The following is a 25,475-nucleotide window of genomic DNA, read 5'->3' on the forward strand; positions in this document are numbered from 1 at the left end:
TGTAAGGATAAAACCTCAAACCCTCAATTCACCGAGAATTCAAAGGTACACTTGCTTTAAACAAGGCATTTCAAAGGAATCTAGCTTCTTTCTGCTTAAGCATGCACTTGAAAAGCAAGAATGATTAATATTACCAGACAACTACTGTGCCTAATAAAACAGAGGCCTCATACGAGATAAAGGCTGATGGGAAAACAAATGCAAAAGATGAATTTCTTCACTCTTTCCAATACTTTTTTGTTTGTTTGTTTTCAGATAAGATCTCACCAAGTAGCACAGGCTAGCCTGGAGTGCATTATATAGCTCTGGCTATAGCTCTCCTGTCTTCGCCTCTGGCATGCTGGGATGATAGACCTATGATACCATGCCTGGCAAGACAAGTCTCTTCTCTCTCTCTCTCTCTCTCTCTCTCTCTCTCTCTCTCTCTCTCTCTCTCTCTCTCTCACACACACACACACACACACACACACACACACACATTTAGTTGATTTTAGTTTCTGAGACTTCATTACACAAATACATTGCATTTACATTATTTCTTTCCCATCCTCTCCCTCCTTCCTGCATCTCCTGTGCCCCCCTCTCCCCGAATTTATCGCCTCTCCTATGGACAAAGTTATCTTGCCCTGTAGATAACGCTTTGGGCCTCCTAGCAAAGCTAGGCAAAGCTGTACTGAATGTCTTTCAGATGCATATTTGAAAAGATCTGTCCTCAGAGTGTACATGAAAATAGGAGTAGTAACTCTTGACAGAACCAAGTGTTTCCCAGAGGGAACCCTACTGACATTTGTGGGAAGATCTATCTGCCTATGGGGTTGCTTACTGGTTCTGTGCTGTTTCATTCAAAGCCAGTTTTATACTCAGTGGTCACAAACAACTCTCAAATATTCGCTTCAAAAAGCTTGGAGCACGTCTGGAAGTGAGGAGTGGGCACGCTGATGCAGTGTACTGTCGGACGGTTCTTAAATGATACCTGGATCTTCTCCAGCTTTCCTTTCTGAAATTACATCCCTGGATAGCTCAAAGTTGGAGAAAGATTCTGGCTTTGTTTCTATCTTTATTTGACCTGCTATCTCCAAATAGGTATAATACTGAGAAGGACGTTGTTCACAAAGATCCTCTAAGCAAGGAGCAAGACTACGGTAGAAACTTTAAGCATGTTACTCTATTTATTTGACCACTGTCTGAGTACATTTCTATACAGTATCTCTACACTAAAATCCTACGATAGACAAAGAGCACACTCTTCGTTAAGTGAACATGATTACACTATTCTAGGGAGCCTTGGCTGTGCTTTGTATAATATAAATTCTTTTCAAAAAACTTTTTGTGATTCAGAAGAGAGTTTTGATATATATTCTGTATACACTTAAAAATAATGTCATCTTTGTTGCTATTGGATGACAAGCTTACCCATTTTTGTTGTATATATAAGATTATCACCATGCTTTGATATGCAAATAGTGCACTGAATAAAATTAGCATATCCATAATCTCAGAGCCTCTTTTGTGCATGTGTGTGGTAAGAATGCCTAAAGCCTCCTCTCTTAACACATTCCTTGTATGCGAGGCAATATCGTTAACTATATTTTTGCTTTTATATATTATATCTCTAGATATTCTCTCTGCCATAATTGAAGCTTTGTGTTCTTTGATGGACCTCTTCCCATTGCCCCTGTATCCTGCCCCAGCAATCACTAGTCCACTGTCTCTATAGATTTGTTTGCTCTGTTGCTACTTTAAGATTCCACATATGAATACGACTGCCCAGCATTTTTCTTCTGCTGTCCACTTGTTTAATCTCATATGATGTCCTCTAGGTTACTCTATGCTGTGGCAAATGTCTGAATTTCCATATAAAGGACGACTATACAGATTACAGTTGCTTTTTTATTCATCCACTGGTCATGGTCTCCGTGTCCATGTCTTAGCTCTGGGGAATAATGTTCTGAAGAATGCGGGTATACAGGTACCTTAGTGAGGAGATGGCGCACACCCAGAACAGAGGCTGTGGGGTCGTACAGTAATTCTGTTTTCAAACCCGTCAAGAACTTCCCTATCATTTCCCACAGTTGAAGCCATCAACTTCCCACAGGGACGAAGAGGGAGGCCTTTGTCTGGACCTCCTTTCTTGCTGAGAGGACTTGGTTGGAGTGTTCTAGATGTCAATTAGGTCACGTTGTTTCATGATAACATTCGTGTCTTCTTATGTTCACATTTATTTTCTGGTCTATCAGTTGTTGAGGCGTGGTGTTGGAATTTCTGTACCACACTCTGTTTTCCTTGCCTCTTCACAGAGACATAGTAGGTTTTAATTTACCCAATTTAACAATTATATTCTTTTAAGTAGTTTTCAGTCCATTTCATTCCCTGGGACTATTGATGCAGCCACATTAAATCTCATCTTGTCCTTAAAAGCCTTATTACGTCTGTTTCTTATTTTCTTTTCCTTCTTTAGACGGTGATATAGAGGAATGACCCTATTCATTTCCTTTTGTATCTTACTCTAGCTTTTTGTTTTGCTGTATCTTCCAGGTGTTGCAGCTGCCCATACACACTTGATCTTATCACAGCCTCCCTTGAAAGGATGCTCCAGTACCTCACATAAAATGAAGAGTACAAAGCATTGTGGCATAGCTGCTTCCTGGCACTTGTGACTCTCCATGTTGTAAATCCTACCATGCAATGCTATTATCTTGATTTAAACAGTCCATTAACACTTAAAGAGATTGAAATAATAGGAAAGTGTTTCTCATTTGCTCACAGTGATCCGCCCCACGTTCTTCTTTCCTTTGCATATCTGGGTTTCCATTGGATATAAGTTCTGTTTGGTTGATGGCCTTCCCTTGACATCCTAGTAGCTGACGACAAACACTTCTGCTAGAGATATTTAGAAACTCTACTTCCTTTCCTATTGGAATGCCACCTGCTCTGTGAAGGAAGCTCCAGGTTATTTTCTCACATTGCCGGCTCACCTCCATCTCTGCCTTTCCCATCTCCTGACTTCCCGTCTCTGAGAAAAATCTGGGAGTCACTCTCCTTGAAAGGGTCTCTCCATTTCTCCTCCAGCTACTTTGAAGATACTGTCTCATCTCTGGGCTCTACCTGTTTGATCTTGTCTGCATTAGCTTGTTTTCCTGTTGTTACCACAAAACAACTGACGAAAGCTAGTTAGGTGGAAATGATTTATTTTGGCTCACGGTTTCAGAGTACTGCCCATGACGGCAAAGAAGTTACGACCGTGGAAGCTTAAGGTGAATGATTGATCCCATTGTGTCCAAGGTCATGAAGCAGAGAGCACAGAGAACAATGCTAGCACTCTGCTTGCTTTATCCTTTTTTTTTAAATTTGACAACCAAGATACCAGCCTAGAGAATGGTGCCACCCACAGTGGGTAGGTTTTCCTGCCTCAGTTCACCTACCAAGATATTTTCCTCTAAGTACTCCCAGCAGCCGAGTGGTCCATTCTCCATCCCTCTGCTCCTTTCCTGAGAGTGACTTTCAGTCTATTTTTATCACTAACATCCTTACTTGCTACCTTCATTATTCCAAATCACCTCATTAGGAGAGGCTTCGCTGTCATTTATATGACCTCTTTCCATTAGTTCAAACTTCCAAGAAGCAACTTGCCTTTACTATAGAGATAGGTAAACAACCCAGAGGATTGGGAGATGGCTCAGTAGATGAGAGAGTGTTTGCTGTGCAAGCAAGAGGACCGAGTTCAGATCCCTGCATACCTGTAACAGCGGAATATGCCTATAACCCCAGTACTGCGAGGGATGGAAACAGCAGCTCTCTGGGGCTTGCTGATTGTCAGCTTAGTCCAGATTCTAGAAAACCCTGTGCCAAGAGAGTGACAGGGAAGGACTCGTCCTTTTCTGTCCTCCCCACAGGAGCACGCTTACCTGCATACACACATGCAAAAACTCTCATATATTCCACACATGGGCATTTGTGACCACACACAACACACTCACATACACACACTCACATGCATGTACGTAAACATCCATGCCCTACAGCTACTTTACAGAGCTCAATCCAGCATTCCTGATCATGATTCAAATAAAGCCTGGATCAGTTTTGTCTTTGCCAAACCAGCTGAATGCTCTGAAAATGCCATAAACTTTTCCCACTGCCAGGGGTGCTGAGCTAAGCCTCACTATCATCACCACAAAGCAGAGAAAGGATAACAACCTTTTTTGCCTTTACAAAATTATCAAGAAGAAGAAGGGGAGGGGCAGGGGAGAGGAAGAAAAAGGGAGGGAGGGAGAAGAAAAGATGTTAGTTAAACAGTTTCACAACAAACAAATTATTTCAAGAATAGACACCCTGCTGGGCATGGTGGTGCACACTTTAATTCCAGAACTCCGAGGTAGAGGTAAGAGGATTTCTATGAGTTCAAGGCCAGCCTGGTCTACAGAGTGAGTTCCAGGACAGCCAGGACTGTTACACAGAGAAACCTTGTCTGAAAAAAAAGGAAAGAAAGAAAGAAAGAAAGAAAGAAAGAAAGAAAGAAAGAAAGAAAGAAAGAAAGGAAAAGAAAAAAGAGAAATATGAAAAGAAAGGACATCTAATTCTTGATTATTGATAATAATTTGGAAGTCTTAAGAACTGTAACAGCTTCCGTTAAGATTAGTTGAACAGAACTGTTGAAAGAAATCACTCCCTGAGATTCAGCACAGACACAAAAGCAAAAGGGGCAGGCATGTTTAATGATTCCATGCCTTATTGCCCTGAGTCCCTGACCTAAAACACACCAGAAAAGTAAATCCTAAAGCTTTGATAAGACTACAATTTGTATGTGGAAACTATTTTCAATGACAAGAAATGTATCTTTGGGTTCCCTTTTTTGCATTTTGAATTTTCCAAATATTATGTAGAACTGGAATGAATATATATGTACATTTATATTCCAGTATATGTATGTGCATATACATATGTGTATGTATGTATATGTATATGCATGCATATACATTCATATACATAAAACACCCCCACTCTCTACGTGTGTTTCACTTATTTAAGTCAAATGTGAAAAGTGGCCCTACAACTAGTAGACACTGATGTTGAGGTTAATTCAGGGTTACCCTCTTTCCAGTGATGGTTTCTTCAGGGTTACACTCTTTCTAATGATGGTTTCTTCAGGGTTACCCTCTTTCTAATGACCATTTCTTCGGGGTTACCCTCTTTCCAGGGACGGTTTCTTCCTCCTGAGAATGTGAAGGCTTCCAGAGCAAATGTGTATTCTGTATTGTAATAAAGCAGCTTCTACTCGTACATATTTCTTTCCCCCAGTAACTGTTGAAACCTGCACCCGCAGGTCTGGCAAATGGTTAATGGAAATCACTACCCCCTACTACCAACACTGCATTAAACTCTCGGAGGAAACTTGACAGTTCTCAGTAATCCGTCAGAAGACCCTGGAAGCAGGACTGCTGGGGACAGGTGTACAGATGGCTTTAAATCCTCATTAAACAGAAAGATAAACAACAGATATTCAAGCAATGAAACTGTACCCAGAGTGCACACACTGCGCCATGTACTCAGGGTATTAAAGTATCTCCTAGCAAAACATTCTTGGAGTAGTGTGTGCTTGGCGAACGTTTTGGTGAAGGAATAAATGAAAGAATTAATATCCTCAGTGGTAAGGATAACCAAAATATACATGTAACTTTTTAAAAAAGACAATGAGATGCACTAAAAAGCATGTTAGCAACATGAGTAACTTTCTGTTATGATTAATGGAATTTTGGTTAGGGGATGGTTATGTCTCTAGTTTGCGAAGAAGCTTATACAGTGAACTTACTGGCCAAGCCTAGGGGTACATGTTTGCTTAAAAAAAAAAAGAGCCAATTTTGTGGGGGAGTGACACTCACGGGTTCTTTTCCCATCTTCTTTTGTAGCCTTGTCTGCCACTGGACGGCTTGCATGACAATGGCTTCCCACCTTCTTTCGAGGTTTACAATGATCAGCTGCATGGGCTGGTGGTCTGCATTCAGATTGCAGGTGTCACGGTCATCCAGAAGGTGCTGGCACAGCCGGAGAATGGAGGCCACCCCTCTACGACGCTGCTTGATCTCGTGACAGAGGGACTGCAATACAGAAGTAGACCAGTTTGTATGCGTTAGGAGGACTGGCTTTCTGGAAACGAGATAATCACTTACATCATGATTTCACATTGCACGGACATGCTCAGCTTCAAACACTAGGGCAAGAAGGGACCTACACTTTTCTTGAGACTGGTGGCCTCCAATACACAGCTGATGAACGCTAGGGAGTTTAGGAGCCTCTGTTTTCTAGTCCCCTTTGCTCTGATTTATGCTTCCAAAATGGAAGATCTTGCCTTGACACCCAGGTATTAGCAATCTCTCACATGGTGGAGAAAAAGCGCTTAAGTCATATGAACTGCAGACTGTAAACAGAGTGAGGGTATTGGGTCAAGGTCAAAGGAAACACAACAACAAATAGAAAATCCTCCTCCAAGTGCAATTATTCTTCTACGTTTATCCCTAGATCCTTTGGAGGGAAAAAGTTCAGTATTTTATTGGCAAAAATAAATAATACTGCAAAGAATTTTCATATGTAAACTCTATTATCTAAAAAACAGTGGGCAGTATTTCTCTTCCAACGCTTGATTAACAAAGCAATAATGTTCCTAAAACAGAAATCGAGACACTGGATCATTACTGCACAATTTGCTGGTTATTCTGATTCTTTTAATAGACACCCACACCATTTAAAAAGGATCTGCATGCATCAAAATAGCACTTTGCCTCTCAGAAGCATTTGTATTGCTGCGCTGACCCTAAGCTGAACGATTGAAACAAAATACTGGGTACACATGTCTAAAAATATTATATCCTTTCTTTGCCTACGGATAGTGTGTAAGTGATATTCTAATTCAGAGCCTTCAGGAGAAATGATGATTATACCCACAAACATCACTGAATTACTAATCTCCTTCTCCTGCCACAATTGTACTGTTCCAACAGTTAGCAGATTGCTTATTAATCAACAAGGGTAAACAAGACAATGCAATTTCATTTAGTGTGAGGGTTTTAATGCCTGAAAGTATTTGTGCTTAAAATGTTAATCTAGATAAGGCTTCATTAGAAGAAGTCTTGAGATGATTAAGTGCTGTTTGCTGAATTGTGCACGGGGTAGGAGTAGTCGATCAGCAGGTGGACATTCCATACAGATGTTCCACTTACTGATATAATGCATGCTATATCCATTTAAATGACCCTAACTCGGTAATAGCTGGAATTCTATTATTTCCATAATGAGAGAACCTGTACCTTTAATATTTCTGCATTTTAAATGAGGTGAATGACAAATTCCCAAACCTCTATTTATGGCAAAATATGACTAGGAATTTTATTATTCATGTCTTACGAGAGCAGCTGTTTGAGCCAGGTTTCCTGGACCAATCCTTCTTTATTTTCCTAGTGTACATTGCTATTTTCCTATATAACTCCCGATACCACCCTGGCTCTGACAAATTCCTTTACTGATGCTATTCACCAGTTCAGTGTAGAGGACAGGAAACCCCTAGACAAGCAACGACAAGCTTGGAGCCTAGTAAAGCAATAATACTGTCTTCATCTTCGCCAGCAGTTCTCCCAACTACCTCCCCAACCCCCACTCCTACCCCATACTGTGAGACACATACAGGCACACACATGTACACACACACGCATGCACACACACGCACATACATATGCACACACACACATTCATACTTTCACTTCAACTTGTCCTCTTAATTTACAATTGTCAAGGCATGCAAATGATGAAGCCCATCTAATACCAAATTTTGCCCAAATATTGAACACGCAAGAAAGTGTTATGGTTATGGCCAATTAAAATTGGTTCAAATGAGACCTACAGACATGAATGTTGATGATTTGGGGTTTTGAACTGTGGCTAAATTGTTAAAAGAAAAGGGCTAAAAAAAATCAGGAGATGTTTTGATGGAATTTGGATTTTGCAAACCTCTCTTTAGTAGAATAATAAGTGCATATCTATAAGCCAACAAAAAACCTCGAAGTTTTTAGCTGAGGGAAAAATCATAATGAACGGCACTAAAAATTTGTGTGGGGTTATCTCAGGCCACATTGCAGAGCAGTTCAGATGGGCTTCATTCACCTCACGAAGTCCTCACAGAGGCTATTTGGGATGTAATACGTTTTTCATAAAGATTACTGAGCATGATTTTTGAAAGTGTCCAGAACATATTGAGTATCTACATATCGAGACAATCTGCATCTACATCTTAATGCAGGCAAATCAAGATAAACAGAGTACCTTAAAAACTGCAAAAGCCAGGCTGAAGAAATGGGTTGGAGCTCTTGCATTGCAAGAACGGAAAACTGAGGCTCCCTTACCACCCAGCCCAGCTGAAGCTACATTTGGGTGCAGAAAGACCCTGTCTCAGGCCATTAAGACAGAACACTAGAAGACATCTGATGTCCTCTTCTGGCCTCATGTCCAAATGCAGATGCACACCCCCCCCCATGCTGATGTGCACTCACTATGCACACACACCATAGTCCCCACAGAAACAACATTCTAAAAATGTAAACTACAAAAGCAGGTACAGTTAACATTTGCTATATGCGTTTTGCATCCTCAGATTTGGCAGTTTTCACTTTAAATATCTTAAGGGTTTAATCTGTATCCTAGATTAATATTTTCCATGTGAACTGTTCAAAGGAAACTGGAGGATTTTTTTGTACCTAACATTGTTTCAGTATTCCTTTTTACCTAGAGACAGCTGATAACATTCTCCTACATAAATGTGTTTCCCTGACAACCATCAAAAATGTATTTATTTATAATCACACATACTAAATAAAATCAGTGGTTTGTTGGCAACCTTCCTTCGAATCAGTATTCTACATTATTTTTTCTAATAAACTGAGATACACATTCTCCATATGTACTGAGAAATGTTAAATATAACTAGCGGGAGCAAATGATTATTATTATTTTCTGCCTTAGATTTTAGAGAAATATATTTTAGAAAACAGAAACTCCAGCTAAGTAAGTAAGGAAGTCATAGAATAAGACAAACATCCTTCCACGATCTCCGCACATCTGTGATGTGTCTTCCATTTGCTGGGCCTTCTTTCTGTAATGGAGGATTACACAGAGAACAAGTCTTTGCTCCTTCTGTCAAGGAGCGGAGACTTTACTAGATATTAACTACATAAATAAGTACAGTACTCTGTGGGGGGAGGGAGAGAAAGAGGAAAAGAGAAGAAAAAGTTGTGTGAGAGACAGAAACAGAGAGAGAGAGAGAGAGAGAGAGAGAGAGAGAGAGAGAGAGAGAGAGAGAGAGAGAGAGAGAGAGGACAGAGACAGACACCAAGTGATGTGCGTACCAGCAAGCTGCTGCTGGAAGTTCATTCACCTGTAAGGAAAGGACAGGAGCCAATATGAGTGATGGTAGTTAAAGGGTAGAGAGCCCAGAGACCTGTTAAGGTGGCTCACGATCAAGCGGGCTTAGGTGGTGAGAAGTGGTTCTCGTGTTGGGAGCTGGAGAAGGGGAGGGGGCAGAGAAACATCCACAGCGCTAGCCATTACAGCCAACTCTGAAGCATGCTCTAAAGAAATCCTACTGGTTCTGATGCGAGTCACGCCACCTTCTTGGGAAATAGGAAGAGGCTGAGAAAACACTTTTTAAAAGGAATTTCAATTCCGTCTAAGAAAGGGATTCTAAGCACTTGGGCGCTGTACCAGCCGGTCTTTATCAGAATCTTAGTGTCATCTCCCAGTAGAACAGTCCTGGTAGGCTACTCTCAAGTTTTTAACTAGCCCCTTTATTTATTTTTCATAAAGTTTCCACCAACTTTTGTCATGTTTCTAAAAAGACAGATTTGTAGTAAACATGGAAAGGCTGAAACAAATCATCAAAATTCCATGGTTTGGGGCCGAGAAGTTACGCTCTTTTTTCCCATAAAACTATCAGACGTCCCCCACACTGAAGGCATCTGCTTGGGGTCACATTGTAAGACAGTTGCTAACAGGATAACAGCTTTCCCCCCACGTTTATAAACTGCCAATCTGACCTTTAATTCACCAATGGTGGAACACATGGATTTTGGAGAGACGTGTGCTTTGTTTTGTGTGTCTCCCAGCTTGGTCAACTTTTTCCATGTTTAACTACTCATATTAGCAAGCCAAATACAATTTTAAAACAAGCAACCTCAACTTCTGTTTTCCTTGTGTGGTGCTGTGATTTGAACCCAAAGCCTCACAAATGATAACCATTTGTACTACTTTTTGGCAAGTTCTACCGTTTTCCACCAAGCCAAATAAGACATTCATTATTGGCTTTAGGCTCTTAGCAGCCCTGAAGGGAAGACTTCCAATGTCAGTGCTTGGCCATCATGGTGTTACACATTTGCTTAAATGAACACATATTATACAAATAAGTAACATTTACTTGCATGCACACATTCTTGACATCAAATGAGTATTAGCTACCTCACCAAATGCAAATGAGTGCAAATAAACACACAATAAAAGAACAAGCACGGTTATTACAGGAGCTATTATATTAAAAACACATGCTAAATAAGAAAAGAAGAGAAATGAGAAGAAAAATATCGTTCAAAAATCCCCCAAACTAAGCAAATGTCGAACACAATGAAGCAAATCTAACTGGAGAAACTCCAAAGCATTTTATACCCAGTATTTCTGACAGAATTTTTATATTCATGTTAACTCTGTTGAGTAGGTCAACATGAACTAAGTCTTGGGATGCTAGATGATGTGTTAAAATGAAAAGCTAAATGAAGCAATGCTCTTTATAAAGGCACCTTCAGCCTAGTGTGAGCAAAGCGACAGAACGAGAAAAGAACAGCAACACACAGGTGTGTTCTCGTTTAAACCGTGTCAAGAGCACAGATCTCTCTTTTTGGCAAGTTCCTAAACTCCTGCCTATGTAATTTCTTTTTAAAATTTTTGGACTCTTCTTGTTTTACTATTCTGATTTCATGGGTGATAATTTTCCTCCTATCTGCTCTATGTAGTTATATCTCCAGGAACAGGGATCTTTGGGGTGTGTTCTCCAGATCAGAGAGTACTTGCATCACCCCAGAACAAAGAACTGCAAATTCTTCCCAGTCTTCCCAGTCATTCAGAATACGCATATAATCCCCGATAGTCAGGAGCCTGAGCAAGGGGACGGTAAGTTTGGGGTCAGCCTGAGCCAAATAGTAATTACCAGGCCCGCTGGGGTACAGGGTAAGGTAGTATCTCAAAGAAAGAAAGAAAAGAAAGCTAGCTTGTAGGCTCTCTGGTGTCATTCACACCTATACGAATCAGGGATTCTCAGGCAAGGCACAGTGAGTCACGGCTTAGGGAAGACCTACAAGTGAATGCAGTCTAAAGCTTGACAACTCCATTATACCCAGAGTAGATTAAACTTCACAAATTAGAGATGTTCCCTGAGTAGATCCTTTTTGGAAACACAAACATACAAGTCCTAAACTCTGATTTTAACAAACCTACAGTGTAGAATGTCTCGGGGGCAGAAGTAGCCTTTGACTCCTTGACTCCAGATCATTGCCAAGGAGGTCAGTTCGGCAAAGGCCGTGTGAGTGCGATCTATTATAGCAGTAACCTCTTGATGGGTATCAGTTATGCGCCAAACACTGTACTTTCCATTACAGGATTAACATTGGCGGGTGACAGGCATCTAACAAGACGTGGTGCCTCTTAGGAACTTATAATACGGCTGATTCCCCCAAGGGAGAGCTAGAAATACAAGGCAAAGGTTGCTGATAACAGCTAATTCATCAAGATGTTGTATGTTTCAGCAAGGCAAGGGAAGGGAGCACGCTTTGTGAACAGTGAGGCCACCGCTCCTGCTCGCTGTATAACCACTTAATGCCAGCACTCGGCCTGGAGAACAAGAAAGGTTTTTACAAGCTGCAAGAGACCGGATAGGACCCACGGGACCAGACGGAGGCATCTGAAGATTGGAAGGTGGAGGAGAGGACTGGCATTGTGGAAGAAAGTTGAAAATCTTAAGTTTAACCACAATTTTCTAAAATCTAGATGTTAATGTAGGGTCCGATGATAATAATTCCTAAATTATTATCCACCCACCCACCCACGCAGCAGATGAACCTCTGGAGAGCCCGCTGTGTACCCAGCACTTTCTCAGTGATACATACGGCAGCGTACAAGGTGCGCACCTTCGCTTTCCTAGAATTTATGCTCTAATTTGTCTGCGTGTGGATATGAACCTGGAGGAAAATGTAACACACACAAAAATCATCATGGAATAAGAACTGTCCAATAAAACCAGTAATACTTCAGATTGCCTCATCAATAACGCGTCTCCGAGAAGACATCCTATAATATGTACAGATATAAAAACAATGTAATTTAATGTTCCGATGGAAAGTCTTGAGATAATGTTTACATCAGGAATAATTTTATGTCATAAAAGACTTATTTGGTAGCTGGCAAAATGGTTTAGCAGATAAAAGCACCTCCCCCCCATTCAATCCTGATGATCTGGGGCAAATCCTAGAACCCTTGGTGAAAGTAGGGAACTCACTCCCAAGGACGTCCTTGGCATGAGCCCCCCACTCACACTCACACCCCATACACATATCACAAGCAGGCATACACACAGTCATTAATAAAAAATTTTAAAATGTATTTTATGATTAAGTAGAGAGTACATGAAATTAGAGATTATTATTATCATCATCATCATTATCATTATCATCATCATTATTATTATACAATCCTGGGCCAGTAAAAGGACCAATAATACACTTATAAATGCAGAGGTACTGCTTGGTTTTCTAAGGTAGAGCTAAAAGGCCTACTGAGGTAGAGTTATTAATACAGATCTATAAACTTCACTCAATCAGACATTTCTTTAGGATAATATAGTCCAATTTTAATATAGGCCTCCTACTTTTAGAAATGCCAAAAACATAAACAAAAAGTATACAGAGAAGCCTGGATCTTAAAGAAGAGTTGTACAGAAAATGAATATATTAATTATGCATAATTATTGCAGTGATGCGGTTCTTATCTGGCTTATGAAATTGTCACATACAACACTGGTAGCCTCAGTGGAAGAATGGAAGACCCGACATAAGATGACCGTCATATACTGCACCAAAGATAATCCTGTTGCTCACATGTGGGTCACATGTATATGAATAAATACAAAATAAAAACAATGTCACATGTGCTTCAGCTATTTTACCCAAATTCACTTGAGCATAAAAGAATAATTATTGGAATTGCTTGTCAATCATTTGAGCACTATTTTGTACAATATTTTATGGGTTACGGTTATTTTCACTAATTCCATATATATCAATAACTAATGTTTTGTTTTGTGTGTATTTTTAACATCCTCCCCACACCGTGTGTGTGTGTGTGTATGTGTGTGTGTGTGTGTGTGTGTGTGTGTGTGATCAAAGGACCACTTGCAGGCATCAGTTTCTCCTTCTGTAGTGTCAGGTCATGGAATTGGACTCAGATCAGCAGGCCTGACAGTAAGGACTTGGGCTTACTGGGCCACCTTACCAGCCTCTTTCTGTTATATTGTGTGGTTGACTCATTCAGTGGTCACAAAAGCACAGAAACTGGTAGAAGAGTAGGTAGATGATGACAGACAGACAGACAGACAGATGCTAGGCTGATTTACAAGTGAGAAAATGGTGACATTTCAAGTTTAATAAACAGCATTCCAACCAAGCACCGAAGGCAGAATTTTAACCCTGGGATGTGGAATTGAAAACTGACTCAGAAAAAATACTGACATTTCAGAAGCAAGCTAAAGATGCTTGTAAGATCTCTGCATTCTCAAACTCTCCTGTTCTAGACTTTTAACCAGAAGTGACCACAAGCATAAAGCTACAATCGTTAAGAGCCAGTAACCTCAACCCTTTAGAAGTCCAATCTTTACCTTTTTGGAGGTCTTCAATTATATAAAAATGTGTAACATATGTTACACTTGAATCTAGGGATGGTTTTTATAATAAAGATGAAAAATCCACATTATCGACTGAACAAATATGTATGAAACACCTATTAAAATGGACACTGTGTTAAGGGTCTACAATCTATCTGCCAGTAAACCAAGCAGACAATGCCTCCTTACCCCTTGGACTTGATAGTCCATTTCATAGTGGACTTCCTTTTCTCAGAAATAGTAAAGAGACTAAACAAAGATAGAAAATGTCCTTTAAATAAATGATTATCAACATTCTCATAGTTGACACTTCTTTGAGTCCTAACAGCTGGATCCTAGCCAAATCTGTGCACAACCATGGATGTCACATAAATGTTGCAAGTGAGAATTTACATCCTAGAAGTCAATAATGATTTTAAAGTTGACAAAACTTAGAGCAGGGCAAATGGTCTTTGACCAATGATTTACATATCTTAAATAAAATAAAATAAACGATTCTGGGTAATTTTAGCTGGTTCCAAATTTCTAAAACAATGTTAGCTAATACAGAGACCCAAGCTCAGTGTCAAACTCTGGGATTTAGTCTATATTGAAGCTAAATATTCTATAAGCATGCAGTGGAGTGCAAAGAACAGCAATTGAAAAATGACATGATTAAATGGCAAGACACACCATCATTTGCTCCTCAATTATATCAATGTATCTTCTTCTCTTCTGGGAGGCAGGCAGAAATATTGTTTTTTAAATGCCTCTATTAAATTGGTCACCAATAATAAAATAGATGAGAGTCCTAATAAGCTCATTTACATCACATACATCACACCGCACAAAACTCTTCTTGCCAAACAGTACTGCTCCCAGATTTGTCTTCTGCTTGTCACCGGTCTTTGCTCCATTAGCAGATCTTAAAAGCATAATACTGCCTTCAGGACCATTTGTAGAAAAATGTTTATGAAACTTTTCTAGTTAACCCTTGGCAGGATCCTTATTGCTAATTACGGAAAAGGTATTGATATAATATCTTGGCTGTCACATTCAATTACGGTGACGGTAGAAGCAGAGTCTTGGTGTGACATTTTGGAAATATCCTCTAATTGCAAGTCAGAAACAGAGAATGACAGTTTTAAGTAGATTATAACTCCTTTCAAAATAGCGAAGTGGTTTGTTTAATATAAAAGCTAGATTTTAAAAATACTACTAAAGCCTCCTGAATTAGTTCACCAAGCACATCTCTACCAGCTCGCTGGAGAGGAGCTGGGTGGCGTGCCAAGAGTGTTGAAATTATGCATGGTGATATAAGTCTAGATTCAGACACTGAGCTGTTTCTTCAGAACCATATAAAATACAAATATTTCCAATAACTACTCTTATTTTTAAGAAAACCCATCCCCCATCTGTTCTTTTACCTGCCCAATAAAAAAACCAGTGGTTGCCTTATTTTCCGGGTCTGGCTTTTCAACCTAGAAATGATCTCAAATAACCTTGTTATCTAGTATGCTTACTAAACACTCTAAGCCACTAAGGATTGCCAGAAGTGTTATTACCGCTGCAACTTCCTGGGGACCCATGGATGGATGGTGTTACTAAGTCTTAAACAAATATGCATAAGTATGCATAACAAATTATGTCATCAATTGTTATAAAATATTTTAATTTTAGTTAGAAGGGGCCATTTCTATTCCTCTTACTGTTTCGGTTATAGATCAAAATACTGCAAGCATTCCAAACATGCTAACCCTCCCTCTGTTAGCCCATGAGAGCTGCTGTTCCTCCTCCGTGGCTTTCTTTAATTTCTTTGTTACTTTCTCTACACTGGGTTAAGTACTTTTTAAATATGTTTGTTTTCAGAATAAAATTCAGTAGTTGTGTATTTAGCTCCTATTCACATGCAATTAGTAATATGTTATAAACCTCCTTTTCTAAATTAAAAACACTATTAAAATTCTAGACATACAAAACAATATGAAGATTAAGTTACTCTACAGGAAACTGTAATAGCTTACAGCTTGCCTGTATCATTACGAAAATGCCAGTATCTATTACAGAGTCTCCCTGGAATAAAGAATGCACTTTTGGCAATAATCTTTTAAAAACATGTCCATTATTGTTAAGATGCTAAACTCTTCTGCAATTATAGGAAGGAAACTTTTAGCAATCAGGAGGAAGAATGCAGGGTGATGAAACTTAGCCATTAGGACGCCAAACACAGTTCCTTAAACTCCCACAATCACTCTTTCAAAAAAGAAAGGAGAGGGAGTAATTATAATAGATTTTTACATAATTGTATTTTGAAACCTGTTTCCAATGCCCATTGAGGCTGCCTGTCTTCCTGATTCCACGACAAACATTTTAAGCGATGCTGGATGGATGGAGGTGATTTTCTTCTTTCATTTTCTGTTGGTCCCAGCTCCCTAAAATCACCTCTTCTTTTGCACAGATCTTTAGCTCAAAGGATACCCAAGGCAGTCTGGAGGGGAAGGGAGAAGGACCAACTCCCATTTAGCAAATTCTAGGACAGAGGGTCATCAGAAATGCCGGATCTAGAGAATGACGTAGGGTCAAGGAGAAAGCTGGTTAACACATGAGCCGTGTGAGCCGAGAGATGTTCCTGGGGATACCCGGACTCATGGAACCACATTGACTTTTGCATCTTGCATAGGCCCGAGCCATAGCAATTTCCTTACTCCTCCATCCAGATGATAGCTGACTGCTCTATACCCCTTCGTTGTACCAACCCCTGTTTTTCCAGACTTAACAGTGGCTTCTTAGGAAGATACTCCTGGACCCACCAGACTTATTTACTTGACGTACAACATCCAGGGACTAATACTTTAGGAAAGCAGCCCTATTATTCTAGACCCTACATATGGAAAAGAAATAGATCTACTAACTAATGGTAAAGCAAAAAGGAGGAAGAGGCAAGCTAGGGGGAAACATCTCCAAGAGAGAGGAAAGGCGCAGAGAGAAAATTTCACAGTAGAAAAGTCCCTTCTTTCGGCATTCAATCCCCCTTGACCAGAAGAGGCAGAGGGCTAGAAAGCCTTAGTAAACTTCAGACTCCCGACTCTACTTTTAGCACATCTAAAGTGAACAGAACACTTTCCATGTGGGTTTGGACCACTTCTAATTTGTTTCTTAGCTTTGCACTTTGTATATGAGTTGGACATCCAGTTCATTTTTTTAATTTTTAATATTTTAAATCAGTTTTCACTATTTTCTCAGATACTGAATAAAGCTAGCTGCACTCTTGGGATTGTTTGGGAATTTGACTCCTCAGTAACACCAAGCTATGCTTCCACTGCTGTATAAGACAGTGGAGAGATGCTAACTTTCAGACAGCTGGGAAATCACAATGATGATTTCTCAGTTCAAAACAACATCCGAGAACCTAAAACAAAGTGGAGCCCGGAAGTCCAGAAACCTCTGGAAACACAGCTAAGCTTTCTGTTAGAGGAACCTACTTGCTTCTCCTCTGGGAAGGGGTCCCTCACATCGTCCTGCATGCTCCTCCAGGGAGAACCGAATACACAGGGGCTCTCCTCCAGCTGGGGTGGTGCAAGACGCTTTTCCACAGCCCCTCTTGGCAGGAGGACAGAGGAGAAGCTGTCTGGCCACAAAGGAGGTTTAGTTTAACATCGGAGAAGCCATTTGGAATGGGGAAGAAAACACATCTGTGATTGTCTCCTAGTTCAACAAAACCCAGCTTTGTCACCATAAGTAAATCACAAAAGAGCCCACTCAGCAGTCTTCCTCTGAAAAGTAACTACCCCTTAGCTGCGAACACCTCCTGGCTGCAGGTATAATATAATATAACCCTACACTCCAGAAAAATACACTATGGTGGCCTAAAGTGGCTTTGAAAACATTATAAAGTAAACTTTGAATATCTATCAAATAAGTTACAAGGTAGATGTTATCTTGCATGATGATGACTCATGGGGGCATTATGGTATTAATTTATTACTATGCCCTTATCATTTTCACTGCTGCTGGCTATAACTATACCTAGCTGTTTGATCTGGATAAGTGGTCTATACTGGTCAGTTTTATGTCACCTTGACACAAGCTAGAGTCTTTTAGAAGAGGGAAACTTAGTCGTGAAAATACCTCCCCCAGATTGACCCATGGGCAAGCTGGGGGTTGGGGGCACTTTTTGATTAATGATTGCTATAGGAGAGCCAAGACCACTATAAGCTGGGCCACCTCTGGGCTGGTGGTTCTGAGTGCTGAAAGAAAGCAGGTTGAATAAGTTTTGAGGAGTACGCCAGCAAGCAGAGTTCCTCCACAGCTCCTGCTTCAGCTCCTGCTTCTACATTTCTACGTCCTGCCTGAGTTCCTGCTCTGATTTCCCTTAGCAAAGGTCTGTTACCTGGAAATATAAGGTGAAATGACCCTTTTCCTCCTGTCTTAGCCACTTTTCTATTGCTGCAATAAAATGCCATAATCAAGGTAAAGTATAAAAGACGGCATTGGCTTGCGGTTTCAGAGGGTTGGAGTCCATGACCGGCAGGGTAAGGAGCATGGCAGCAGGTAGGCAGGGATGGGACTAGAACAGTAGCCGAGAGCTCACATCTCCATCCATAAGCATGAAGTAGAGAGAGGTAACTGAGAACGGCTGGGCTTTGGAAACCTCGAAACCCATCCCCAGTGACCCACCTTCTCCAGCAAGGTCACAACTCCTAATCTTTCTCATACAGTTCTACTAACTGGGGACCAACTGTTCAAGCATGTGAGCCTTTAGAGACAGCTCTCATTCACACCATTGCATTTGACTCCCCATTCCCCACAGGCATTTAGTACAATTATGAAAATCCCCATAGTCTTTCATGGCCTCAACACAGTTTCAAAATCCAAAATCTCTTCTGAGAATAAAAGAAATCTCGTAATTGTAATCCCATGAATTTAAAAAAAAATTACACAATTCCAACCTACAATGGCACAGAATGTGCATTACCATTCCAAAGGGAGAGAAAAGAGGCCATTGGGAGGAAAAGCTGGACCAAAGCAAAACCACAACCTAGCAGGGCAAACTCTAAATCCTATAATTCCTTATCTGATGTCAAAGGGCTTAGATGGCTCTGCCCTTCCAGCTGTGCTGACTGAAACACGCACCTCTCTCTCAGGATGGTTTTACTCCCGGTCTGCAGCTCGGGTTGGCAGACTTCTCATAGTTCTAGCATCTCCAACATCCTGGGGTCTCTAATGCATTGGAGGCGTCAGTGTCACAGCTTCAACACTCAGGGACTCCCCTGCCGCACACCTGAGGAAGATTCCACAACCCCTCTACACCTGTGTCATTCATGACTCTAAAGCCAGAACCTCAGGGCCGATGCTCCCAAGTTGGGATGCCTGCTTGGAGTAGGACCTGGCCTCTCCTTGAGTGACATGCGCACAAGAGGTCCTTTGTTATATAAGCCTTCCTTTTGACAAGTTGTAAGCTTAGCCAGGTAGGGTCTTACATTCAGCATAAGCCTTGGGATCCACAGTAAATTTCCACATGCTCCTTTCCTCCTCAAACTGTACATTTTGCTTCTTCCCTCCTCACTTGTTCCTTCTCACTGCAGCTCTGTGATTACGGATGATAGGGACAGGATTAACATCAGGCTGTCCTAGACTCTCCTGTCAATGAAACTGGTCCCCAAAATTTTCAGTTTGGCCTCAGGCAGACTTTTAGACGAGAAGAGAAAGCAGCCAGATTCTTTGCCAAAATATCACAAGAATGGTCTCTAACACAGTTGCTAATATTGTTCCACTCTCAAACTTCTTACACGGGGCCTCCACAATCCACAATGTTCCCTGGACGACTGTCTTCCAAGATCCTACCATGATGGCTCATTAAGCCCTGCTTAGAGCAGTCAAGCTTTCCTATTCCAAAGTCCCAGAGTCTTCCACACTCCTCTAAAAACAGTGTGGTCCAGCCTGTCCTAGCAATAGCCTGCTCCCTGGTACCAGTTTCTGTCCTAGTTACTTTTCTATTGCATGATGACACATCATGGCCAAGGTAATCTATAGAAGAAAGAGTTTATTGGGGGATCACAGAGTCCGAGGGGTGGACTTCAGAATTATCAGTATGCCAGCAGGCAGGTAGGCATGTGCTGAACAGTAGCGGAGAGCTCACATCTTGATCCACAAACAGGAAGCAGAGACAGGTAAGTGGGAATGGCGAAGCTTTAGACATCTCAAATTTGCCCCCAGAGACATGCTTTCTCCAACAATGCCCCACTTACTAATCCCTCCCAAACAGTTCCACCGACGAGGGGCCAAGTAGTCAAACATATGAGCCTAAGGGTGCCATTTTCACTCAAACTACCACACCTCCCCAAGCTGCCTTTGGTGGTGGTAATTACATCACAGCAATAGAAATCCCAACTAAGATGTGCATCGTGCAGCCATCCCCGTGAAACCATTCCGATGGCTGCAGGTTCTATACACAGTGATCACATTCTAATATCTTCAAAGTCTAACTCTAAATAACTTCACAGTGGAAGTCATTTTCTTAAGCAAGGCATACAAGATTGAAGAGCTTTAACTTCCATTGCTGGATTGGAAAAGCTTTGAAGTTTGTTGAACTGGTATTTTAGTTGGAATTAGGATGGCATGGTTGAATGGACACTCATTGACTTTCTTGGTGATCTTAGCAGATAAAGGACTGAATGGATCATGAAATATTCCTTCAATTCCTAAAAATCACATTTTCTAGTCATGGCTGAAGGACAATAAAGGACATTTCAGCGAAGAAGGACAAACAGCTCAAAAGTCGAGCTACTTCCTTATTTTCAATTCTCGGAGGAGATTTCAACACAAGACCGATCATTCTATTTTTTTACACTAGCCTCATGAAATCAAATTCTTAAAAGAAAGAAAGATCGTATTGGGGAAGAGAATGTGGTATTCTAAATGTTCCGTGTATAATTTAGGATTAATCAACAATTTAGAGTATCAGTAAAATTAAGAGAAAAATGTTAAGCTTTTTTTTTTTCAGATAAGAATAATGATTTATGCCTGACTCTATCTTAGAGAGGGTTGCAGAGGATTAATGAGCTGCAAAGCTCTTGAAGCACCTCCTATGGAGCAGCAACACAAATGCAAGGTGAAAAATGGGAGCATGCTCTCCACTGAAGTAGGCTCCGGAAAGTACAACACCCTGCCAAGGAGAAGCCGGCCAGGGTCCTGATGCTAAATCTCCGTGTGCCGATGTCAGAGGAGCCTCCGTGGGTTGTCGTATGTTTACTTCTGTTGAAAGAAGCTCTTAGCTTCTGTAATAAGCATTTCTAAATTCTCCATTAATCATTACGTCCCTTGTGAAGACCATTTTATTTTTTGTCAAATCAGATAGGCTTAGTATGCATATTTTATGGAAAGTAAAACAATTTGAATATTGGAAAAATAAAGATAAGGGCCCACAAGTCACCACAGGTTTGGCGTTATAGGATTGGAGCTTGTTGGAATTAGGGAGATGCAGGCTTTGGTCTGACTCTGGTTGTTGTGTCCTGACTGAGTCACTGACTACATCAGATGTTTGGTTTCCCTCTTTGGAATAAGGACAAGAACTAAATGATCTCAGGTCTCCTCCAAGGGTGAAACATTGTCTCTCATTCTGCCCTTGGTGAAGATTTATTGACTTTGAGATACTGACTCTGGTTTCATAAAACGAAATCAAGAGTTCCTACTCTGAAAGGATGTGCTATGCACTGTTAATCCACAGAGTAAATCAAAAGCTGGTACACGGAAGCACCTGGAGTTTCTTCTTGCTTGTTTCTAGACTTCTGCACATGCCCATGGCGTGCTGCTTCTTGTCCACTGCTTTACTACAGATCTCAATGTAGACTAACCTACGTGAGAGGAGAAAGGAGCCTGGGAGGGGCAAGGAAGGAGAGCGGGGACACAGAAGGGAAGTCAAATATGACACCTATCTCATGCGCAGAACTTAGACAAAGTAGACTACATATATAAACAAGACAAAAAAAGGTAGACAGGAACTATTTTAGGGTAGGAAGGACCAGAGGGAGGCAGGACTAAGAAGGGTCATGGAGGACAAAGGAGAGCTGTAAAATTTTGAAGGAATTAAAATCTTTTTTATTCCTACTCACCTTGTAAAACTCTTATGAAGATGAGTTAATGCGCCCACTCTGTAAAACATTTTTACCATGTTGCCCTCTCTGATGGTGGACCTGGCCAGCTCCTACCCCGTTTCCTTCATCTCCTTTGAACTGAGTCTTTTAAGACGAGCCAATCACAAAAGAGTGTGAGATTGGACCCCAGCCAATGAGGAAAGGATCTGGTCACCATCGGCCTTACAGTAAAAACCAAATCTCTGCCCTGTGTGCTCACATTTCCCCTCTTGCGTGTAGAGAGCCCTTTCGTTCAGAGGTAGTTTTGTCTTGAGACACTTTGATTGGAGTGGTAGCCCCTTTCTTTTGACCCTGAGCTTATTTCTAACAACAGCAACAAAACAAAATGCGGGGAAAAGTTAAAATGCGCAAGTTTTGTATGGGAACATAGTTATCATTTAAAGTAGACTACTGTAACTGAGATGTTTGTTTGAGCCTTATGCCACAAACAAAGAAAAAGCTTACAGCAGACATAAAAGAAGAGGGAATCTACACAAATCACCACAAAAAAAATCAAGTCACAGAGGAAGACAGGAAGAAAGAATGGGTCAAAGGAACTGTAAAACAATTAAAACAAACAAACAGGAGAGAAGAGCAGTGAGTGTTTATCTATCAATAATTGGTTAAAAGCTAGGTAGGTGAGATTACCCAACCAAAGGACAGAGCAAACAAACAGATTAAGGAAAACAATGGCCCAACAGTTTGCTGCCTTCAGAAGACCAGCTTTAGCTTTAAAGCACAAAGGAGGAAGTGAAGGTTGGGAGAAAGAAGCTTACAGAAGAGGAATGAGAAGGTGAGACTTTGCTTCATTCAATACAGGCCTTAAGTCAAAACCTGGGACAAGTGACAGAATGTCATTTTATAACAATGGTAAATCCCACAAAGGGCCATAACAATTATAAATTGCTAAATATAGGCAAAATTTAACAGAAGTGAACTGTGAAATATTAATGCCGCAATTGTGAACTTCAATACACCCGTTCTCAACAACAGAAAGATCCCGACAGGAAATCAGCAGGAAAATAACAGACTTGAGCAACAGGAAAGTCCACAGTGATGCACAGAAACACTCTTCAGTTAGGGCAGGGCACGCGCTAACATCCACAGAGACACTGTTCAGTTAGAGCATTTGTTAGGCCAGAAGACGACTCTCAGACAATTTAAAGAATCCGAAATTAGGTAAATGTGTCTATGGTATGACAGGAGAAATTAGAAATAGGAAGAAAATTTAAAACTTGCCAAACACATAGAAATTAAGCAGCATACTCCCAAACAACAAATTAGTCAAAAAGAAATCAAAAGCGCAAACTTGTATGTTGATTAGAAGTCTTGCATCAGTGCGGGACAGGGCAGAGACAGTGTTGCTAGGGCTTGCTGGCCACTAGCCTAGCTTTGGGTTCAGTGAAACACCCAGGTTTGGGGGACTACTATGAGCATGACAGAGCAGGACATAGGACATTCTCCATATATCTACATAGAAGCACACGTACCGCTCCGACATACAGCATGCATACATACCACACACGCTTGTGAACACAGCAAAAATGTATTATTAGATAACTTCCTATCCCCAGCTACTTTCTGATTGGATTTAAAGCCTGTTTCACGAGAAGAAACATATCTGGTACTGTTCGCTCAGATAAAAACACGTGACTGTCTAGGTCATGGACCCTAAGGGAGACTAAATACTATTATTCTTCTAAATAGACATAGCAATAAACTATGCCCTAAGTTCTTATATTTATATAAGTGTACCTTTCAACACTCATCAGCAAATCTTAGTTTTGCAATTAGTACAGAGAGCCACAACAGGTCAAAGTGCAGAGAAAGAAGGTCTGTGGAATGTTAGCTCTAAATGGGAGGCCTAGATCATCCCCCTCCCCCAAAAGCTCAGGTATTGCCATGGAAGAGGAAGCAGAAAGATTGCAAGAGTGAGAGGAAGTAGGTATTAGTAGCAAAACAGTATTCACTGGATGCAATAACACAGTCGCACGCATAAATCTGCAGTGCCCAGGACTTCATGCACACGATTTGCTCAAGATCAAACCAGTCAAAATTTCAGCATGGATAGGGATGGCTCATAAAACCCCAAGCCTAGCTGAGGAGCTCTTGGTGACTGATGGCTCCCAGGGGAGGAAGAGTCAGTTTTCCTCAGAAATACAGACCCTGAGAATTGGATTTAAAGCCTGTTCCACAAGAAGAAACATTTCTGGTACTGGAATAATATGAGCATGCGTTTCAACAGATGATTCCACATCCATGGACACACAGGCATCACTAAATGGACTCAGTATTGTTAAGAGATACATAGATAGGTAGATAGATGGATGGATGGATGGATGGATAGATAGATAAATAGATGGATGGATGGATGGATGGATGGGTGGGTGGGTGGGTGGATGGACAGATAGACGGACAGACAGACAGATAAATAGTTGGATGGATGAATAGATAGATAGACAGACAGACAGACATAGATACATAGGCGATAGACCAAATGAAGTTGGGAAGAAAAAGTGGTGGGAAGGATGGGAAGGATGAAGTAGAGGATATGGGGAGATTTGATCAAAGCACTTGATATGCATATATTTTCTTAAATACTGGAAAATGTGGTAGTTCCGAAATAGAAAAGAAGCTTGAGAATGCAATCAGAAGTCTTAGGTAAGTTAGAGCGAAAACAGACTTTCTATAGTGCCTAGAAAGAGGACTGAGCTGTTAAGAATACTTGCTGCTTTTCCAGAGGACCCTGGTTCAATTTCTAGCACTCACGTAACAACTCAGAACCATCTCTGGTTCCTGGTCTAAGGAATCCAATGATCTCTTCTGGCTTTCACAGGCACCAAGCATGCAAACAGTAAACATGCATACATAAACACATTTTTCAAAATTTAAAAGAAAAATAAGTTGAGTGTGTGTGTGTGTGTGTGTGTGTGTACATAAGCACATGCCATAGTGCTTGTATGGAGATAAAAAGACAACACACAAGCAGTTTCTCCTCCTATCATGTGCATCTCAAGGACACAAGTCAGATCATCAGGCGTGGCAACGAGTGTTTTGACAGATGAGACCAGCTCTCTGGCCTCTACTTTTAAAACTCTTATAAAATACAATATGGTGTCAAGAAGAAATTTTTGAACATACAAAAAAAAAAGATCTAATGGTGTTATCAGAATAAAAATAATGGCTAATAATCAAATCTTAGCTCTGTCAACAACAGTGGAGATACAGAGGCATACAGGAAGCAAGCTTATTTTTCCTCACCTTAATACTGGTATCTCTAAGTAGTTAGTTTGCTCACAATCCTATAAGCAAAGCAAGAACTTTAACAAGCATTCCAAATCATCAAAGTGACTAAAATAAAACAACACTCTACACTCCAAAATGCGTAAACACAACAACACTGT

At 40.7% G+C, this 25,475-nt stretch overlaps 1 protein-coding gene across 2 annotated transcripts in view; it reads right to left on the reverse strand.

Moving 5' to 3' along the window:
* The window catches only part of Akap6 (A-kinase anchoring protein 6), a 410,870-nt gene that overhangs the window by 32,789 nt on the left and 352,606 nt on the right, over window positions 1–25,475 (reverse strand). For both annotated transcript variants that reach the window (XM_038336827.1, XM_042055440.1), the window contains one exon: window positions 5,880–6,095. In XM_038336827.1, the coding sequence (XP_038192755.1) occupies window positions 5,880–6,095 (216 nt within the window). The remainder of the gene's footprint in view (window positions 1–5,879; window positions 6,096–25,475) is intronic.

The sequence above is a fragment of the Arvicola amphibius genome, chromosome 7 (genome assembly GCF_903992535.2).
Source record: "Arvicola amphibius chromosome 7, mArvAmp1.2, whole genome shotgun sequence".
Lineage (NCBI taxonomy): Eukaryota > Metazoa > Chordata > Mammalia > Rodentia > Cricetidae > Arvicola > Arvicola amphibius.